This window comes from Gracilinanus agilis, chromosome 4 (genome assembly GCF_016433145.1).
Source record: "Gracilinanus agilis isolate LMUSP501 chromosome 4, AgileGrace, whole genome shotgun sequence".
In the NCBI taxonomy this organism is placed as follows: domain Eukaryota; kingdom Metazoa; phylum Chordata; class Mammalia; order Didelphimorphia; family Didelphidae; genus Gracilinanus; species Gracilinanus agilis.
Window position 1 is genome coordinate 488076196 of NC_058133.1, and position 17321 is coordinate 488093516.

General features: G+C 38.2%; 1 protein-coding gene across 1 annotated transcript in view; it reads left to right on the forward strand.

Annotated features, from left to right (window-relative positions):
- The window catches only part of NSRP1 (nuclear speckle splicing regulatory protein 1), an 89538-nt gene that overhangs the window by 65227 nt on the left and 6990 nt on the right, over positions 1-17321 (forward strand). Inside the window, exon 4 of the mRNA XM_044672896.1 lies at positions 13395-13523. Within this exon, the coding sequence (XP_044528831.1) occupies positions 13395-13523 (129 nt within the window). The remainder of the gene's footprint in view (positions 1-13394; positions 13524-17321) is intronic.

Genomic DNA, 17321 nt, shown 5'->3' on the forward strand with positions numbered 1-17321 from the left:
GAAAGAAGGATGGATGGATGGATGGATGGATGGATGGATGGATGGATGGATGGATGGATTTGTATCCACCATTGGTAGAGTGATGTAAGGATTACAATTTATACAACCATTACGATAATGCAATGAAAAGACATTTTGAAAGACTTTAGAACTCTGATCAATGCATTGACCAGATGTAACTTTAGAAAATTGATGATGATACATTCTCCTGACCTCTTGACAGAGATATGATGGACTAGGGATGCAGAATGAAAAGTGTTTTCAGACACAATGTATAAATTTGTTTGGCTTGACTAGATTCATTTGCTACAAGGGAGAAGTTCCTATTTGGGGTAAAAAGTTATAGTAGATAATCATGTTTTTTTTAGAAAGAGAAATAAAAGATCATTAATATGATATTTTAAAAATAGAGAGGTATTCAGAGAGTAATCCAGACAAGCAGGACAGTTTTGTTACTAAATTGTCCTGTTAAACTTAAATTTTTTTCTTTTTTATTATGAACTTAAGCATAAATGATTCCATATACAGAGAAAATAAAAAGAGGATTGTATATGAAACTATGAATCTCTATTACATACAACTTGAATTTTTAGAGGCATATATTCAACTTCTCATTACCATGGTTATATGACAGTATCATGTTCAATTTAGTATAGATTTTTTAAAACTAGAAGCAATAGTTCATAGTTTCATGTACACTTTTCTTCCTCATATGTTGAAAAATTTGGGTTGCATTCATAATTTAAAAAAAATTTGGGGGGCAGCTGGGTAGCTCAGTGGATTGAGAGTCAGGCCTAGAGACGGAAGGTCCTAGGTTCGTTCAAATCCGGCCTCAGACACTTCCCAGATGTGTGACCCTGGGCAAGTCACTTGACTCCCATTGCCCACCCTTATCACTCTTCCACCTATGAGCCAATACACAGAAGTTAAGGCTTAAAAAAAAAAAAAAAAGACTAAAAAATTTTTTTAATTTAGAAAAGAGATTCTCTATTGGTAGTGAAGCCCTGCATATGCATCTATCCGGAAGGCTTCAAGTTTCAGACCACTGCATTGGAAAAGATCAGTTTCTATTCAAAAGAATTTGGCCTGACTGCCCATACTGAAAAAAACAAATGATAGAGAATGCCCATTTCCCATATTATGACTTGCAATTAAATAGGTAACTCATAGAACTTTTAATCATCATAGGACAATTAGGTGGCTCAGTAGACTGAGATCCAGGCCTAGAAAGAGGAGGTCCTGGGTTCAAATTTCGTCTTAGACACTTCCTAGCTAGGTTACACTGAGCAACAGTCACTTAACTCCCATTACCTAGCCCATAACCTCTTCTGCTTTGGAACTAATGCATAGTATTGATTCTGAGACCAAAAGAAAGGATTTTAAAAAAAGGAAAAAAAGAAGGAACTTGTTCATCAATGTATTAAAGAGCCACACATGGATTGCAAGTCAGTCCTGGAAATGAACTGTAATAAATGAAAATAAAAATTTTAAATGTAATATTAATAAAAATAGTGTGGTTGTCATTATAAAATCAACTCTAAAGTCAGGAGTTCATTAGTAGCTCTTAACAATGTAATTTTAATAAAAATGGAGATATATGAAAAAGGGAAATGAAGGAAGGGGACAGAAAAATCTCACCTATCCTGAAAAATACCTAAGCCAAAATCCCAAGCCCACTAAGCCATTTAGCCCACAAAGCCTTGAGCGCCAACAGAGAGAGAGAGAGAAAGAGGGAGAGGAAGAAGGAGAGGGAGAGGGAGAGGGCTCTTCCCCACACCTTTTATCCTTCATGCCCCTACGTCCTGCTCTGTACACAAGCAAAATATGGGGTGCAGAGTAGGACAAACTTAGGGAGTGACTTCTATCATCACAATCTCCTCTGTGATTCTGTTGGGAGACCAGCATGTTGAAATCTCCCAGATCTACATGCCTAGTCTCCCCAATGAATCATTACAAATAACCAGCTTATAATCCCTTACAAAAGGTGCATACAATATTGCGCTACCCAGTGGGAAATTACAACTAGAGCTATGAGAGAAATAAAAGAGAAAGAGAACCAAACTGATAATTGGTAGGCGCATTGACAAAAGGCCAATTAGGGGGCAGTCCCCTTTAGCATAAAAGTTTACAATTAAAATAAATGTGTTCAACCCCCTTCAGTTCAATTCACTACATCCCAAAGTTCACTGTGGATCTCTCAATGCAGTATATGGTAGCCTCTGCAGGCTTCCCCATGGTGCCTTCTCCAAACAGTTCACTTTCTTGATTCAGGGAGTTAACTATCTTCTTTTTCTCAAATTACTCTCAAACAAGAAAAAAAATTTTTTTTTAATCTTGATTTTATGACAATAATATAATCCCCCCCCTGCGGAGAGGGTATTGACCAAAATCAGAATCATCCCAGGATACATGCCTGAGTTATGGGGTATATGAATCAATTGTCAAAATTTTGGGGGGAAAATTCTCAAAATCTATGTATATAAAATTCCAAGTAATCAAGAATAAGCCCATAACAGTTCCTTGAATCAAGACCCAATTAAAGTGATTTATGTCCTGCAAGTCTATAGGACAACCGTAACAATGTAGCTCTTACCCATTGGTAACCAGGACTACAGAAAATTGTCATACTATAAAGAAAGAAAAGAGACTAGATTTTGAAGCAAAAGGGAAATATGATTTCTTTGTCTGATTTTACCTTCACTCTTAGGGAGAGGGGAAACAAAATGCCAGCCAAACTGAGGTACTTTGTCCGAATCTGGCACAGGGAAATCCTATGTCTGATGTTGTCAAACAGCTGCTTCCTCAAACTTCAAAACAAGTCCTCTGATTTGGCACAGATTCTCATCAATCCCACCAGGATTGGTTGGCCTTCTTGGATCTTGTGCTTCTTAGCACTATACAGTGGCTCTTTTGTTATTCCTTCTAAATATTTTGTTATTCCTTCTAAATATGCAGTGGTATTAGGGCTAATGGATATTTTAAACTTATTCTTCAAAATAAAAAAAGTATTAATATTGATTCCATGACAATGTGTCAGTTATAATAGTGTTCAACTTGTCTATGGACTTATATCTCCAGTCCACTCATGGGAACAATAACATTACAGGATTCAGTTATTCATGTCTGTAGAAGGTGCTAATTTTATATGTGAGCATTAAATCCAAGAGTCCTTTTCTCCAATTCTAATAACTTTTGGAGTGGTTAACAGGACATGGAATGGGCCATCCCTGAAAGGCCGAGTTCCCCCAGTGTGCTGAAAGTTGTTTTTATACACTTTATTTCCTGGGTGTAGTTCATGAAGTGAGAAATCTATAGGTTCTGCTTATAGTGGTGATGAAGACCTTTTGGGTGTAGAATGTCACCAAGAACCTAAATTGCCATCCTGGTAGAAGGGTCTACCCTAATAAGCTAAAGAGTTATAAATATAAAACCATCCAGGAGCTACTAGGTTCCATGGGAAATCCTCCCTCCTCTGGGATGAGATTGTAAATGCCATAAAAGGCATGTATTTATATATTCCATCCATCGCAAATGTGGAGGTGAGGAATACAATAAGTGTGGATGTTGGGAATACAATAAATGTGGATGTTGGGAATACAATAGTGCTATTGCACTTCACTTTGTCACCCATTTACTTACTACTCAAATCAAAGGTAGACAAATGATCAGTCAGAGGTAGTGGTGCACCTAGAAATGTGAAAATCACTTCTGAAAACCTGTTAAGATCAATTAAGATTTTTGGCTCATTAAATTTTTCAAAGGTCACTCTTTGTAGTTTGTAACCCATATAATACTTCTTCAGTAATAAGGAGGGGAACAAACTGAAACAGTTAATGGAATCTGATTAGGTTTAAAATTCACCTCCAGACATTCTGAGGTTCCTTCCCCTCCCAAATACCATCATTCATCCAGATTCCTTTGGTTTTGTCTATGGGGGTCCCCCATGTGAGGGGGACTTCCACCTTAAGTATAGTGTGGATGAGCCCCATTTTTGGTATTTTGGTGTAAGTTATCATTTGCCTCATTTGAATTATTATTTCTAAATGTGTTTCTATTATTATTATTTCTATATTTGTTATTATTTCTATTTGCCTGATTCCACTTCCTACAGTTCATCATTACATGACCTATTTTTCCACAGAAGTAAAACATTAATTGATTTGTGGATTTCTGCAAAGGGGCTATGGTCACTCCTTGATTTGCATTTCCTTTGTAAAATTTTTCCATTAGTACTTTTATTTCTTTCCTTAATGCCCCCTCTAAGTCAGTATTGTCTTCATCTTTCTTTTCATGGCCATTAAAGACATAAACTGCTAGTCTTCCCAATTCTTCGAGATCCATATTAGCCCAGTGTGGGCAGTTAGTCTTTGACCACTTTACAACAGTTTTTTACAAACTATCTTCTTAATTGTATGACATCCCTTTCTCTGGAAAGATCCAGGTCTTTATATCTACTTCCCAGCTCAATAAGTCTATCCATAAACTGGGAGGGATTTTCTTCATTTTTCTGCTTGAGATTTTTGAATTTTGTCCATGTACCAGGCCTATCAGAACAAGCTCTCATTGCTTTTAGTAATACTTCTCTAGCCTGGCATAATTTCAAGTAATCTTGTTCATTATTAACATTCCATTTTGGGTCCTCATGGGACCAATGAATTGCTCTCCTTCCCTGGGCCTGATTAACAAGAGAAACAATTTTGTTTTTTTCTCTTTTCGTTAAAAAGGCTTTGAGCAAATTTTCCACGTCTTATCTGCATGGGATCATATGTGCAGTAAATACTTTCTAACTCTTTTACAATCACAATGGGATCATCTTCAAAGGAAGGAGTATTTTCCTTGAATCTCTCAATATCTTGTGGAGTGAAAGGTACATGGTGTCTAATGGTCACTAAATCTCCACTTTTATTGTGAGTACTTCCCTTAAGGGGAATAGGCCTTTAACTGGATTATGTTCAATTTCTGTTGCTTATTGCAATAGAATTGCAATGGAGTAGGTGAGGGGACAGGATAGAGTGGTATGGGCAGGGGGAGAGATAGTTGGGGTAGAGGAAGGGATGAATTAGGGCAAGGCAGAGACTGAGTAGGCTTAGATGGTGAGGCAGTGCAGGGAGATAAATCTTCCTTCTGGATCTTGAGATTACTCAAGCTCTTCTCAAGGTTTTCTACAAATGCCAGAGGGCCACATGTTTCCACCAGCATGTGGATAGGGAGTTGGTATAGGAGGGGAAAAGGGGTTTGGGTATAGAATACAAGCTATGGACTATTGATATTTTTGCCCTTAATATGCTTTGAAAATTTCTCAGGATTAAGGGAACAGTTTAAGTTAACTGTATTGCTACTTTCCCTGATTTTCTTTTTCAGTGTTCAACCTCCCGCTTCAACCAATGCTAGAGTCACGTGGGGGTTCAGGAAAGGCCTTAAAGTAAGAGCAGACTTCTAGGAGTAAGATAAGGCTAAACTTTGTCATCTTAGCCCAACAATTAACTCTTTCCAATAACCAAAAAAGACTGAGCTGAACCTACCAGCTTTCTCCAGTGCTCCAGGACTCTGGGCTAAGAGCTGAACCTACCAGCTTTCTCCAGTGCTCCAGGACTCTGGGTAAGAAAGTACCTATGGGGGGCAGGATGGTTTCCCCTAGGCAAGGAGTCAGGAGGGTGAATGTATTCCCCCAGGTAAAAACTTTGTGGAGGCTAATTGCTGTTAAAAAAAAAAATAATACCCAGTTTGGGAAGCCCCAGCAAGCAATGGCTATTTAGCTGTTTACAATTTAAGGGGAAGGGGAATTTAGATCTCACCCTCTGCACAAGTCCTTCCAAACAGGCTCTCAAATCCTCGGGCAATCAGCAGTGGTTGGGAGGCAGCTGTGGAAAAAGCAGTGGGAGGCAGGCATGGAAGGTGGCGATGTGTGAGGGAGAGCAGCTATGTATTGCGAGGCTCCCAGTGACTTTCCTTTGCTAAACTTGGGGCAGTGAGAAAGCCTGCTGCCCTTGCGCAGCTTTCCTTAGACTGTTTTCTCTGCCACTGTTCTGGGGCTTCTAAAGCTTTAGTATGAGACCAATGGCTGTGGCTGTGAAGCTAATCTGACCTTTTGTTATTTCAAAAACTGCTCTACCAACTTAGAGAGGAGTAAAGACTGAGCTCCAGAATTAGCTACTAACGAATTGACTTAAGGAGAATAAAAAATGGAGAAGATTGAGGGTAGTCGTTAAACCTTTGTGGTTTACCAAATGGAATACATTAAAATTTATTAAATGTTATGTTAGGGGCAGCTGGGTAGCTCAGTGGATTGAGAGCCAGGCCTAGAGACAGGAGGTCCTAGGTTCAAATCCGGCCTCAGACACTTCCCAGCTGTGTGACCCTGAGCAAGTCACTTGACCCCCATTGCCTACCCTTACCAATCTTCCACCTATAAGTCAATACACAGAAGTTAAGGGTTTAAAATTTAAAAAAAAATGTAATATTAATAAAAATATTGTGGTCGCCATTATAAAATCAACCCTCAAGTCAGGAGTCCGTTAGTGGCTCTTAATAATATAATTTTAATAAAAATAGAGATATATGAAAAAGGGAAATGAAGGAAGGGGACAGAAAAATCTCACCTATCCTGAAAAATACCTAAGCCAAAATCCCAAGCCCACTAAGCCACTTAGCCCACAAAGCCTCAAGTGCCAACCAGAGAGAGAGAGAGAGAGATCTCCGCCCTATACCTTTTATCTTCCGTGCCCCTATGTCCTGCTCTGTATGCAAACAAAATGTGGGGTTAGGGTAGGATAAACTTAGGGAGTGACTTCCATCATCACAGAACATAAGGACAATTGCCTAGATTGCTTTCAGGAATTGCAAAGATCCTTCAGTGAGCCCAGACTTCTCCCAGATTCAAAGGCCTATCTTTTAAAAGCCAGTGTTCTACACTGATGCTGTATGATAAGGAGTCATGACACTCCAAGCCTCCAAGAACTACAAATGAATACAGTGCAGAGGTCAATGAATTAGGTACATGGTAAGTGTAAGCACACTGTGCCCATGAAACAAATGGGAAGTTTCAGAGAATCAGAATAAAAGATACCATTAGGAAGATACAGCAGTGAAGACCAGGCTGGCCATGTGATAAGAGCTTGCGTTCCATTGGTACTTGTGATGTTGGGAGAAGGTAAGGAAGGCCCCAAGCACATTGGATAGATGCCTCTCCATCCACTCTTCCCTTCCTTCCCAAACACACTTGTGGGAGGAGATGGACACGGTTTGCATGAATGGGTTGCAGTAAGCACTGTGGAGGGTTGATAGAAATTGATGAGATAAGGATCTTTGTGTGCATTTTATTTTTATTGAGGAATTAGCTAAGCATACATTAAACATAATAAGACAATCAAATAATAAATTTGTAATAGAGTTTCTAAGAGTCAGAAGCCTTCAGATGTGTGTTTCTCTGAGGGAGAGGGAGAAAGAGAAGAGAAAAGGAAGAAGAAAAGAGAGATCTGGGCCTTGAAATATAGATGGAATTTAGACAGAAGAGAAACAGGAAAAACATTCAGGGCAGGAGAAATAACATAAGCAAAGACATAGAGGTCCATAAAGTGCTGAAATTTTGCTTTCAGCCACAGGGTACTGAATTATAAATTGTCCCAAGATAACGTTATAAGTTATGTTAGAATCTTGTTAGAAGGTGGATATGTCACTATATTTACTGAAAAATGGCATATTAAGTCAGTTTGATTTATTATAAACATTAGGAAATCCTGTCTTGGTGGTTTGTAATAAAACTAGAGCTGTGTTTTCACAGTATACTTAGTTGAATTTCTTTTTAGTTGTTAAATGCAGGTGCATAATTTTAAATTTACAAACAAATGTATACTCTTTATGAGTGCTTAAGATTAGATTTTAGACCAGTATTTTTTTCCACATTAATCTACATAATTTCAGTCCTAATTGATTACTTATTCAAATGTATTTTTCTCTTTTCTGATACCTTTTATAGAATCAGAGTTGAAATGACTGTAATCATTTCACACATATAAAATCTGAGACCTAGAGACCACAGTAATTATAGCATTAGTTAATACATAGCCCTTTTAAGATTTGTACAGCATTTTACTTGTGTTAACTTGGGGAAAAAACAGAACTACTAAAGTAGTCAGAAACTCAAATGCCAACTCTTTAATTAGGAGGGGAATAGGTCTAATATTCAACCCTTTACTCAGAGCCCAGCACCAAGACTTTTACAGGGTCAGCATCCTGGGACTCTGGAGACAGAATCCCTGGGAGAAATGGCCATCCTAGATAATAGCTCCAATGAACCATGGAGCTTGGGGAACTTATATGCCTCTTGGGGAACTGAGTACAGGAGAGTATGATTGTTTCAATTTATCATGATTACAAAGAAATGAGTTCTTTAGGGATTTTCAGGGAGTGGCTGATTGCTTTAAAATGGATGCAAAAAGGTAAGATCCCTCCCAGTGCTGAGCCACCTGGGTGGAGGACTCTGATCCAGAAGAGAAACTACCAGGACCAAGAAGGTACTTAACATCTGACTGAGTCTGCTAGCTCCACCTAAGGTACTTTAAGGTCTATTGTTAGTCTGAAACTAGAGAACCTGGGTGGAATTCCCTTGTGACTAGATCAACTTGGGGTCTTTAGATCTCACACTAACTAAACTTAGGGTTTTCTAAATTTCAAGATGACACATGTTATCTCACTTGATCCTCACAACTGCCCTGAGAGGTAAATGGCATTATTATCCTCATTTTATAGATGAGGACACCAAAGTTGAGAAAGTCAAAGTGACTTGTCCAGGGTAACATAGCTAGTAAGTGTCTGAGGCAGGTTTGGTAATCAGTTCTTTTGGACTCTAAATTTAATCCCCTATCTGGTATGCACCCTTGTTCTCCAAAGATAGGGGGGGGGGGTGACTTGCCTAATAACACTAAATTCCATTTTTTTTTTACTCTAAAACCTGCCTCTTAGAAACTACCGTGATCCTATTTTAAAATATTATCTATAAATTCAGGAAATCATAAAAATCAAAATATATTTAATTTTCTTTTGGGGGATAACATTTAAATTGATTTACTCATACTCAAATGAAGCTGTATTTTCATCAATTTGGGAACTCTGATAATGATACAGCTTGCAGCCCATTCATGCTTGCCCATACTATGAGATTCTCACCTATTACTGTAGAGAGTTATGGGTGGTATGGTGTTACTGATAGAGAAATGGACCTAAGCTGAGTGAGGGGGGAAGCTTGGATGGACACCAAGTTGTGGTAGTGAACACCAGTCCCAGAAAATATATGAAGCTCAGCTTAATACACACACACCTCCCTTAACAGTGCCCAGGACTAAGTGATCAAGTGAGAAGCTGTAAATTGGATCACACAGCTTCTCTGAACCCTTTTCCTGGGTTTAACTTGATGGGTAATGCCTATGACTGTGATTTGATCTTGTTTGAGTTATCCTTTCCACTTAGATCCAAAGAATATGGTAGTGAACTTTAGAATAATAACACTATTCAGCTAGGTAAACTTTTAGGATTTAATTGTAACAAACTCAGGGGAAGGATCGGGGATTGAAGGAAGGAGGTGTTGGGAAACTACACTAGTCTGCTGATGATCAGATTGGCAATCACAGATTGATTAGGTTGAGATTGTCTGCTGGAGAGGTTCCCCTCTCTGTGGCACTCAGGCCAGGCCAGGCACCTTTGTTCCTGACCAGGTGTGTTGAGGATTCATGGTATTCTTCCTTGATGATAAATAATCAGTGTACAGTATAGCTCTATCCAGAAGTTGAGGATGTGATAATTTGTGGAACAGGATACAGGTAACTTAAGCAGGTTGATCGGCCTACCCACCCAGCCACCGGGGTCCATGCATAGAGTCCAAGACTTGCTTTCAGCTGTCAGCTTTCTATTCTACTTAAATTTCTATCCTGCCCTATAAATTACCTATAACACGTACCAACTTTCTATTTCTACCTAGGTGTTCCCCAAAAAGAGCTGGCTAAGCTGCCCATCCATGACCCTCAGTAGTTGGTTTGGTTGAGTTCAAAAGCTGTCTCCAAAACCCACTATGATTGCTCTCAAAATGACTTAAGTCCAACCCCAGTGGGTCTGAACCTTGAGATAAAGACCTCAAAGCCAATCTGACAAGATTTTAGACAAAACCTAGAAAGTTGATAAAAACCCAACAGGTCAGATCCTTTGCTAGATGTTCTCCAGTCAAATAGATAACCTCCCAAGATGATGTTAGAGTTTTTCCTTCTCCACAGACAAACTGAGGTAGCCAAGCTCTGGCAAGCCAGCCTTCCCCCTCCCTTCAGGACAGAAAAAGTTCCTTCACTACCATCAGAAGTCACTCACTTTAACAGTTGTCCCTTCCAAACTGTTCCTCCTCTGCCCCTTGCCTGCTAAAATCCTTTCTCTAGAGTTCCTAGCATGTGCCTTAAAGACAACCTTCCACTTCTCTTAAATCTTATCCTTATCTCTATCCTTTTCCCATTACATTTTACTCTGAGCCCCTCCTAGCTGTAAATCTCTGATTCCAAGCAATTTATTAATTGCTCATTTAGATTGGATCTGAATCCAACAAAAACAAAAAAATCCAACTTTCTGACATAAAGTTCTTAGATGACATCCTTTGCTCCTATTCTTTGTAATTCCTTGTTGGTTAAGTTGCAAATTACTCTTTCCATTACCCTTTGTATGGTGATCATCTTTAGTTCTGCAGAGGCAGTACTATTCCAGGTTTTGCTGCTCTATGGCAATACCTATAAAATGTTTCTTTTGAGAAAATAGCCCTTTCCAATTATGAGAAGCTTAGGATCAATAAAAAGCAATTTAGCCCACCCTGCTCACCTTTAACTCTAGGTCCAACTCATTGTCCATCTATATTGTCTGCCCCAAATATACATACTGTTGTACAAGCTCTATATTTGGCCTTTTCTGCATGGATGGTTAGACCAAATTCCCTAGATTGATAATAGATCTATTCTAGGAGGTTCTGTTGCAATCAACATTAATGTCTTCTACAAAGAGGAGCCTCTGGAGGACTCATTATCCAAAGGGAATCCTTTTTCAATCCAGTCTCTGCCCTGTATCTGCAGATATTTCTGGTGAGCATATATCTCCGTTTTATGCCTGCCCTCAATAGTTTTTATAGAGGGCCATTTGAACAGGGTTATTTCTGTTAAGTCTTCCAGGAAACCTTAGATGAACTTGATATATAGATGGGAGACATCTTGTATAAAAAACACCAAGTGTAATGCTTTTTTTCTAATGAATAAAATAACTACAGTGACATCTTTAGTCATCATGAGCTGATAAAGGTGTTCCATTGTTGAATATTTGTCAAAACATGCTTGTTTCCTGGTACTACTCTCATTAAGGGTATTTCTATACAGGTGACCCACATAAGCTCAGTACTTATCAGAACCAATACAGTTTTTTAATTTTGTTTTTCTCCATGATTTTGTTATCTTCTCCTTTAAATATCTTGTAAATTGATCCTTCACTGCTGTTCACAGCTTTATCTCCTTCAGTAGGTGTATAGGCTTGATTCAATCCACCTGTTTGTTTTTTCCTTCTTCATTCTTTTTAGTAATGTTTCTGTTTCCTCTGTAAGCACCTCCGGGTCTGTGATACTAAGATCCAAGTATGTTGGCTTTACTCTCCTTGATGAAGAAAACTATTGTGAAAACTTTTGCAAATCTTTTCCAATTTTTTTTTTGGTAGACGTTTTTCCATTCTCCTCCTTGAATATTCTCAGAATAATTTTGCTTAGGTGAATATCTTGCTAGTCTTTCTTTAGACCAGTTTTACCTTCCTCATTTCCATTTTATGAGATGATAGCATTCATAATTGACCATCCTTATTTGTAAGACTTCTAACCTGGTATTTTAGGCTTATTTATAGGTTTGCAGATATCTTTTTTTGGCCTGTAAGTCAAATGTCTGCTAAGGCAGTTTCTGGGTTATTTTGTTCTTGTAGCAGTTGATTTAAAGTAATTTGACTTCTGGATAAAATTATTATAATTGGTGTCAATGTCATTCTTGTTGTCCCTTCTTCATTTAAAATTTTTAATAACTTGTTTAATTCAAGGTTAAATCTTCTTCATTGTATGGCTTATTTTTTCTTTCAACTAGCTGTAGTTTATTATACATTCTGATCTTAGCTCTGATGAGTTGATAGTCTGACTATGCATAGAATACTGACTCAAGATTGTTGGAAGGGAATTTCTCTCTCCATTGTGTCACTGTTGATGCCATTTCTCAATGACCTAGAGGCCAGCTACCACTAAGTAAATCCAGGTATAGACAAGCCCTTTAGAGAAAGGAAGTTAAGAGAATCAAGGAACCAATGAGACAGGAAGCTGATTCCACAGGTATTGTCCTCCCCCCTCCCCCCCCTCCGGCTGTCCAGGAAAATTGAGAAACTATGGTTGGTTCCTAAGATGTGAAGTGGGAGAGCTAGTGGGTGGAAAAAACTGCTTATAAGGGGAGACCCAGCAGGAAGGAAGGGTCTTTCTGGATGGAGTGCGGAGGCTGAATGAACTCTTGTAGGTGGTGAGCTTTAATCCATCATGGTGGCCAACAGATCAATAAGCTAGTTAACTCTCTACCTTTCCCCTTTACCTTTCCCTCTTTCTACTACTACTTTGATTTGATAAAGTTATAAAGCTACTATCAGCCTCTTAATTTTAACTATTACAAGGGTAAACTCCCATCTCTTTTGTTACCTTTTATAATAGAGAAAATTTCATTCTTTCTAATGTTCTATGCTTGACTTGTTTAGAACCTACTAATTTTTTTTTTTTTTAGGAAGTATGATGTAGAAGCATGAAGCTTCTATATAATCTACAAGTCTTTGGCCTCTTTTATTTTTTCTCCCAAGCCATACTTTCCATGTATTCATTGACCTTTTCCCACCTTTTATTGAATCCACTAGGTATCAGACAATATTTTGATTGATTTTAGAGATTTATAAGAGGAGGGGATTGAACTAACTACTAATTCATATTTCTAAGGTCCTTTTCAGCTTTAAATCCAGTGATACTATATGTGGAGGAGTAATGAAAAATGTATTGGGTCATGGGATCAAATCCTACTTCTGACACTCTCTGTATGATCTGGGGAAGAACCAGTGGTGTAGTTCTTCAACTGTAAAAGGTGAAGCTAGACAAGAATTGCTCCACAGTCCTCCCCTAGCCATAGATCTTTGAACTTGTGAGACTAATTCATTCTCCCCACATGACCAGTAAAGGAGGGTAACCATTAGGTAACGAAGCCCTTGGCTAGAACACCCTTTAGAGTTTGGTAAAATGTTTTAGACAAAATAAGAAATAAAATTGATGTTTTCCTTGGAGTTGATTTTTTTTTTTTACATCTTTTTCCTTTAATTAACAGACCAAACTTGAAATCCAAAAGGCCCTCGCAGAAGATGCCACTGTGTATGAATATGACAGTATTTATGATGAAATGCAGCGGAAGAAGGAAGAAAGTAATCCTAAATTGCTTTTAGTAAAAGACAGAAAGGTTTGTGTTTAAAAATATAGATCTTTCTGTGTCCCACTTCTGAATGTTTAATATTTCTTCTAGGTTTAAGGTATTTCTCTATGCTTTGGTTGACATGATCTTTGCAATCATACTCAGAATTAATAAAGTTATTTGTGTGGGGGAAGTGAAGGGAGGAAGGTAGAATGGATAGGAGAAAGGAGAGAGAAAGGTAGAGGAAGGGAAAGGAAGTTAGTGGTCCCCAGCCTGGAGGAAATTGACCAGAGCCTGTCAGGGGCTCAAATTTCAAATAAAAGATCTGAGAGCAACTTTAGGGTTTGAATAGCTAGGCTTTATTTAGATTAGGAAAGGGAAGGTCTAGGGAAAACTAGGAGGTAGGAACAAAGGAGAAAAGGTGCCAAGAGAGAGCTAGTGAGAGGTCGGGATAGAGCGAGCTCCAGGGTAGTGGACAGAGCTTCCAAGGTCAAGAGAGAAAAGGTGCCAAACTTTCCCTTTTATACTTTCTCAGACACCTCCCACAAAAGAAGTGGGAGGTGTCAGGGGAAGTTGTAGCAGAAAGAGTCCTGGGAGTTGTAGTCTTCCAGGGCTTATAACAATTTCAAATGACACGTTCCCCCTTGTGATACTTTGGGAGACCAATCTCCCCAATGAATCATAACAAACATAAATAAATTAACAATTACAATAAATAAAGGGTATATACATCAATACAAGGGGAGAAAGGTAACAATTTTTACAATATAAAGAAATCAAATGGCACTTCTTTTACAAAAATATTCAGGGGGCAGTCCCCTTTTTTCTCAACATTTTATATATATATATAAAACAAATTCATTCAAACAAAACCAGATGAATTTAACAAAACAAATGAATTAAAAAAAAACCCCAAAGTTCAAAAATTTTGCACATCTGGTTGCTCTCTTAGGCTCCTGGATCAGCATGCATTCTCCATGTTGCCTCCACGGGCATCTCCATTTGGATTCCAGGAAGCAGTAAACTTATTTTCTAAAACAACCTTAATTCTCCATATGAAATAAAAACACATTTCCCCCTGAGGAGGATAGAAAGAATGAAATTGCACAGGGAAAACATGGCTGAGGCATGAGGCATATGAATCACTGCCATTCAAATTAATTAGAAAATTTAGCACAAAAAAATCAAATAGCTATTGGGTGAAAAATTCTAAACATCCAATTCTAAATTTATATGAAAAAAGTTCTAAATAAGAAAAAAAAATCACACTAGGTCTTTGAATAATGTCCAATTAAAGTAATCCTGTCCAATATCATGCACTTACCCACTTAGCAGCCAGGACCACAGTCAACAACCATAGTAAGAAGATTAGGAAAAAGGACTAGATTTGTATTTATTGGTCTGATATTATGTCGTTTTTTCTTTTCTTCTTTCATCGTTTCTTCTCAGGGATATAATAAGGAGCCAGAACAGCCAATTGTTAGGTACTTGACATAAATTTTCACAAGGAGTGTGGTTCGAAGAGTCCTACGTCTTAACGTATGTTAAGTGTCGCAACCTTGATTCTCACACTAGGTTCAAGTCCTTTTTATTGGCATAGAAGTCTTAGGAATCCTAGCAGGATTGGTTTCTCTTTTTAACCTGTGTGCTCTTTTGGCATCATGCAAGTTAGGTATGTGCTTCTTTGGCACTATATTGATATCTCTGCTCCTTTGTTGATCCCATTTTGTAGAATCAGGCATACATTCAAAGTCCCATAATAGCAAAGTGCCAATGGCAGTTTCAGTAGTCTAAGGCTTTTTGAGTAGGCAGTTATAGTTAGAACTAATCAATATACTAAACCTACACTAATCTAATAATCAAAAACTCTTTCAATTTAGATAGATGACATGTGCTTAAGAAAAATCAAATTGCACATGCAATTATAAAAAAATGCTAAAATTTCAAAAAATATATGTCTCCTATAGTTAGTGATAAAGAGAAAAAAAATATATGCATATGTGTGGTGCAATTCATGTCGCTTAAGGAGGGCTAGAATATAAAGGTTCTTACTCGAGAATTTAGATGCATTTCCTCTTAGCTTAGCCATGATCCACAGTGTGAGTGCAAATAAGGTAAAACAATGGATGTATAAAAGCAATAATACAATGAAGAAAATACAAAAGTTTCACAAAAAGGACAAAATGCATAACAATTCAAATTCAAATCAAGTCAATTCAATAGAGGTAATATATGTTCAAATATGGTGAAACAACAACAATTAACAAAACGGAAAAAAACATAAAGTACAGATGTAGCAAGTCACAAATACAATCAATGGTCAATTTCAATACAGGTCAATTATTCAGTATCAACAGAAGACACTCGTTTTACATGGCTACAATGAATCCATGAGTCCTTCTCCCCAATTTTAATAGCCATTGGTGTAGTCATTAGGACCTGGAATGGTCCATCATAAGCAAGTTCAGTTGACCAAGTTAGTTTGAAGTTCTTTACGTACACACTATCACCTGGGTTTAGATCGGGAAGTCTATGGGGCCTGCCCAGCAGCTCCAGAATTGTGGAGTTCTCGCAATTTGGTTTGTAATTCTTTGATATACGTGGCAATGATTGTGTCTCCTACTAACAATGAAGTATAGGCAGGGGTAAATGGTTGAGCCTGACTAGGTGGAGGTCCAAATAGCATCTCAAATGGTGAGATGTGCAAATCACCTCTGGGCCTGCTTCTGAGATAAAATAGAGCCAGAGGTAGAATTTCGGGCCATTTTAAATGAGTCTCCATGCATAATTTGCCAATCATAGTTTTAAGTTCTTTATTCATCTGTTCAACTTGGCTGGAATTCTGGGGATGATAAGGTGTATGAAATTTAGGAGTTATCCCCCAAAATGAATAAATTTGTGATAAGACTGAATCCGTAAAATGGGTTCCTCTATCTGAATCAATCCATGCTGGCAGTCCAAAACAAGGAATAATTTTTTTAGGAGGATTTTGGCAACAAAAGCCACTGTGGCCTGAGCAGTAGGAAAGGCTTCAGGCCACCTAGTCAGCTGATCAACTATGAACAGGCAAAATTTATACTGTCCAGCTTTCAGCATAGAGATAAAAATCAATTTGTAAGTGCTCAAATGGTGTGTAAGCAAGAGGACATCCACCAAAGACTTTGCCACGAAAAGGCCTGACATGTAGGGCAAGCTGTACATACTTTGGAGGCAATTGTAGTTATTCCAGGTGCTATCCATACTCTTCTAACAGAGTCCACAATGCCCTGAGTGCCAAAATGACCATGTTTATGAATGGATTCACAAATTTGGGTGTAGAAACTTCTAGGGAGCAGGGGTTTGTCATATGATACCCATACTCCATTAATTTGCTTGGCTTTAAATTTCTTTTTCCATTTTCCCACTTCCTTGTCTGTATAGGAAAGGGATAGATCCAAATCATCAATGATTGTCAGTGCCAAAATGAGTTCAGGTCCTTCCAAGGCCACTAGCTTTGCTGTGGCATCTTCTTGGTCATTTCCCCTGGAGACAGGGTCAGTACCACATGTCTGTGCTGAGCGATGAACAACAACTGTGGTTTCAGGGAGCTGGAGGGCAGAAAGAAGTTCCGTAATAAGATTTCCATTAGCAATACATTTTCCAGCTGATGTCAGGAATCCCCTTTGAAGCCATAGCATGCCAACAGCATGACATATGCTGAATGCATAATGGGAGTTGGTGTAAATTGTGGCCCTCTTATCCTTTGCTATAATATAGGCATGTTTTAAAGCTGTGAGTTCTGCTCCTTGTGCATTTACATTTGAGGGTAAGGAAGTTGACCACAGAGTGGCAAATTCAGTAACTACT